This window comes from Leptodactylus fuscus, chromosome 1 (genome assembly GCF_031893055.1).
Source record: "Leptodactylus fuscus isolate aLepFus1 chromosome 1, aLepFus1.hap2, whole genome shotgun sequence".
Classification (NCBI taxonomy): Eukaryota; Metazoa; Chordata; class Amphibia; order Anura; family Leptodactylidae; genus Leptodactylus; species Leptodactylus fuscus.
In genome coordinates, this window is record NC_134265.1 from 6,715,473 (window position 1) to 6,720,301 (window position 4,829).

The 4,829-nt window shown below is 49.1% G+C and overlaps 1 protein-coding gene across 1 annotated transcript; it reads left to right on the forward strand.

Annotated features, from left to right (window-relative positions):
* Positions 1–771, forward strand: LOC142198666 (gastrula zinc finger protein XlCGF66.1-like). The gene is made up of 4 exons (XM_075269698.1): positions 1–78; positions 209–388; positions 467–590; positions 674–771. The coding sequence occupies exons 1-4, from the start codon at positions 1–3 to the stop codon at positions 769–771; spliced, it is 480 nt and encodes a 159-aa protein (XP_075125799.1).
* Positions 772–4,829: the final 4,058 nt, after the last annotated feature.

The following is a 4,829-nucleotide window of genomic DNA, read 5'->3' on the forward strand; positions in this document are numbered from 1 at the left end:
ATGGAAAGAGAGAGGAACAAGATGGCGGAAAGTCTATTAAATCTCACCCTAGAGATCATCTACCAGCTTACTGGAGAGGTGAGAGATTCTGATGATGTCATCATGACATCATTCTTATCTATAGTAATAACAGATGATATGACTGGAGAGGTGATGGACTCTGGACATGTATGTAGTGAGATTTATTAATGTGTCTCCCCATAACCAGGATTACACAGTAGTGAAGAAGCCCTCTAGTGGGCGCTGTCAGACCCTTGTATTTGATGGATGGAGAGGAACCCTGAGCCCATTCCCAGGGCCTCCACCTCACCCCCTGATACAGGAGGAGATCAATGGACAGAAGATCCTAGAACTCACCAACAAGATGCTGGAGCTGCTGACTGGAGAGGTGACACTGCTGGGAATGCTGGGACATTATACAGTAACTGGAGGGGTCGGGGTGATGACTGTATCATTGTGTTGTCAGGTTCCTATAAGGTGTCAGGATGTCGCTGTCTATTTCTCCATGGAGGAGTGGGAGTATTTAGAAGGACACAAGGATCTGTACAAGGAGGTGATGATGGAGGACCAGCAGCCCCTCACATCAGCAGGTAATAGACATGACTATATACACATGGACTTCCATTATTTGTATGTACAGAATGAATTCAGTCCCTGTCTGTGTTTCCTACAGGTAGATCCAGTAAGAGGACAACACCGGAGAGATGTCCCAGTCCTCTTCTTCCACAGGATGATGATCAGGTAGATGGAGATATTCCCTATGATGTGTAGACGGGCTGTGAAGTCCTTGTGGTCAGTCTTGTTGTATCCAGCAGTATTATATGGTTATATACATGGGCGGTGTCATTGAGCCGCCATCTAATATGTTTATCCGGCTTCTCACAGACCTGCAGCTACTGTCAGGACATCTTTCATCTTCATGCGGATTAATGATCTAGAACATTCTCTGTGACTTCCCCATTTGTCCGGTGACTTTTACATTATTTGTTTCCCAGATTTTCCATCAGGATAAAGATGTGAGCGACATGAATGCTATATCTATGAGAATAAAGGAAGAGCCCTATGTGAGTGGTGATGAGGAGTGTGAGGAGGACATTCCTACAGGGACCCGCCCAGGTGAGGAGTCACCACTATATAAAGCACAGAAGGGTCACTGATTCTATTCAGACATTGTTTAGACTATTTGTTGTTCCCTGATTCAGGTAAAATACTAATTATACCTGAATATAAATGTGATACCGCTATAGGGGGTAATAAATGTAGTATAGAATAGAACGGACAGCAGGAATATGGACTTGACATCGATGTGAACGAGGCAAATTTCTTCCTCCCCGGCTGTCAGTCCTCGTGAAGGGAAAGAATTTATCAGAATTATATAGCAGATTATTTCAGGTGGCGGAAAAATAATCCTCCAGCTCGATCTTCAGGCAGATTCTACCTCAGAGCTCTATGGAAATAAATGGGAGGTGGAAAATCCGGCCTGACCAGTAAGGAATCTGATGGAGATTCAGGGGCTGATTTGGTAAAGCGGAAAAATTCTTCTTCTGAATTCCTGAAGCAGCTTCTACAAATGTCACTGTGTAAACCTCACCTTAGACCCCAATCACACTATGGAATCCAGACTAGAAGATCTGGTCTGTACATCAGTCACATTTCCCAGCCTGAACTCTGTCCACACGCCAGGACTCCCCGTATCTTAGTGATCTGTGACGCTAGGAGTCCCTGCTTCCTTGTGACTCCACAGACCCTACTACATACTGTATGGGACAGCAGATCCGCGGTGAGTAAAGATGAGCGAGTAGTATTCGATCGAATATTACGGTATTCAAAATATTTGTACTTGGTTGAATACCACCTGGTAAACAGAGTAAAAATTCCCCTCCCACCTTCCCTGGCGCTTTGTTTTTTACACCAATAACTATGCAGGGGAGGTGGGACAATCTACCTTTCCCATCTCCTGTTCTATACCTGTTGTAAGCTAGGTGTAAACTTGCTATACAGTATGCTTGTATACATCTAACATAGAGAGGATTTCAGGCTCTATATACCTTACCCATCTCCTGTTATATATCTGTTTTAAGCTCAGTATATACTTCTAACGTACAGAGGTGTTTGGGCGCTATATACCTTGCCCATCTCCTGTTATATACTAGAAATTCATAAGGCTAGCGCTAAGGGATGGGGCGTGGAAATGCAGCTGGGGCCAAGGCTGCGGTCTAGCTACTGCGGATCCAATGCCTACTGGTGAGGGGCAGCCAGCATTAGGCTCATCCACAATCCCTGGCTTGATGGCAATGTTAAGTAGGGTGCAGGGTACAACGATGACGAGGCCCAAGCACCAGAAAGAGGTGTTACAATGGCTAGTGGATAATGCTTCCAGATGCATTTCCACCAGCCAGTCAGCCACTACCTCCAGTCGTGTTCGTACCCAAGAGTCTGCCCCTCCTAACTCCTAATATTCGCAATCTTCCCAGCAGAGTCATCTCACCCTTGCCCCCTCCCTGGAGCTGTTTTTGGGTCCTTTTCCACACTTTGACTCTGTTCAACCACTTCCCGAATCCCAGGAGCTAACAGATGAATTTGTGTGTCCTGATGCCCAAACACTGGAGCATCGTCTATCTTCTGACAATTTTGTTGTTGTAGACCCACAACCAGCATTTCCCATCCTCAGTGTTGATGACGAGACACAGTTGCCATCAGGGAAGGTTGTTGTCATGTGCGGTGTGCAGCAGGAGCAGAGTGAGGAATTGGAAAAGGAGGTGGTGGACGACGAGGCGACCGACAAGACCTGGACAGGGGTGATATCTAGCAGGGAAAGCAGTGTAGATGTGGAGGCAAGCGCAGCACCAAAAAAAAATGGCTAGAGGCAGAGGCAAGTCCAGAGGCACAGGACAGCTGCTTCACAGAAGCCAGGCCAGAGCCAGCAAAGCCCAAGATGTTCCCTGTCCTAGTCACTCGCGAAAAACTCCCCACGTTCCTCGATGGTGTGGAGATTTTTCAACATATGCGCAGAGGACAAACTGAGCGCGGTTTGCACACTGTGCAACTCAAAACTGAGTAGGGGCTCTGAGAAGAGCAACCTGACCACCTCAGGCATGAGCCGTCATTTGGAAGGCAAGCGCTAGGCTCAGTGGGAGAGAGCAAACGCAGTACAATCATCGCCCAACGTTGCTGCCACTGCCTCTTCCACTGTTTCCAGTGCTGGCGCTGCAGTCCAGACCACCAGCCAGGACACCTCCACATCTGCAGCACCTCGCTATGCCATCCCTAGCTGTCACTACTCCCGCTGTGCCGTCCCCGCCTTGCACCAGCGCGTGTCTCATAACATCAGGCTGGCCTTGAGTTCTGCGCTTTGCACTAAGGTCCACTTGACCACCAATGCGTGGACAAGTGCATGCGGACAGGGGCGCTACATCTCACGGCACACTGGGTGAATGTAGTGGAGGCTGGGACTGGGTTGAAAACTGTGGCGGCTTACCTCCTTTTCCCACCCATGATCCCTGGCAGGGGTTCTCACAAACCCTCCTCCTCCTCTGCCGTAACATCAACCTCAGCTGCGAGCTGGAAACACTGTAGCATTGGCGTGGGGAGACGTCAGCAGGCCGTGCTGAAGCTCATCAGCTTGGGCGACAGAAAACACACTGCCCCTGAGGTGAGAGATGCCATCCTCGAGGAGATGGCAATGTGGTTTTCGCCACTGCACCTGGGCCCAGGCATGGTCGTGTGTGATAATGGCCCGGAACCTGGTAGCAGCTCTTGAGCTTGCCAGACTCAAACACGTTCCATGCCTGGCCCACGTTTTGAACTTGGTGTTGCAAAGGTTTTTAAAACCCTACCCCAATGTGCCTGAGCTACTGGTGAAAGTGTGGCGCTTGTACGCCCACTTTGGTAAGTCTACAATAGCCACCGCTAGCCTGAAAACCCTCCAGCAATGCCTACATCTGTCCGAACACCAGCTGTTGTGCGACGTCCCCACATGCTGGAACTCAACATACCATATGTTGAGCAGGGTGTGTGAGCAGCAGAGACCTTTGATGGAGTTCCATCTACAAAACCTAAGGTTTTCTTAAAGTCAGCTCCCTCAGTTTCTTCACCATGAGTGGCCATGGATGGCAGACTTATGTGAAATCTTATGCGTCTTTGCGAAGTCCACCAAGAAGGTCAGCTGTAACGACGCATTAGTGAGTGTAACCATCCTGCTCCTCTGTGTGATGCGAGAATCCCTCATCCCAATCAGGGATAACGCATTGCACACTGAGGATCCGAGATAGGAGCAGACCCATCTCAACTAGATACTCAGAGCACACTCCTGTCAGCTTCTCAGCGTGGAATGATGTTGATAGAGTATGAGGTTGAAGTGGCAGATGATATCATTCTCACACAGGAGGCTAGCGGGGAAGTTCAGTGCACCCCATTGCTTCGGCGAGGAGGAGGAGGAGGAAATGGAGAGTGACCCTTCCGGTGGGGGCAGCCGATTAACACTCCGGCACACATGGCTGACTTCATGTTGGGCTGCTTTTCCAGTGACAAACGCATTGTACACATCATGGAGAGCAACCAATACTGGATTTTTGCAATCCTCGACCCCGGTATAAAAATAACATCTCGTCTTTCATTCCGGTCGAGGGGAGGAACAATCGCATTCATGATTGCCACAAGCAACTGGTGCAGAATATGATGGTAAGGTTTCCATCAACCCTCGCTGGCAGCAGAGAGGAGAGTCCCTCCAAGAGGCTAACAACTGCCGGTCCACACCCACCAGGGGAACACTTTCCAAGGTGTGGGACACGTTAATGGCACACCCTCACCAAACTACCGCCGCTGAGGGA

Excerpts from the sequence above, each read along its gene's own strand:
- LOC142198666 (XM_075269698.1), top strand. The coding sequence starts at position 1 with ATGGAAAGAGAGAGGAACAAGATGGCGGAAAGTCTATTAAATCTCACC. Across the intron at positions 79-208 it reads TCTACCAGCTTACTGGAGAG|GATTACACAGTAGTGAAGAA; the intron begins GTGAGAGATTCT and ends CCCCATAACCAG. Across the intron at positions 389-466 it reads TGGAGCTGCTGACTGGAGAG|GTTCCTATAAGGTGTCAGGA; the intron begins GTGACACTGCTG and ends TTGTGTTGTCAG.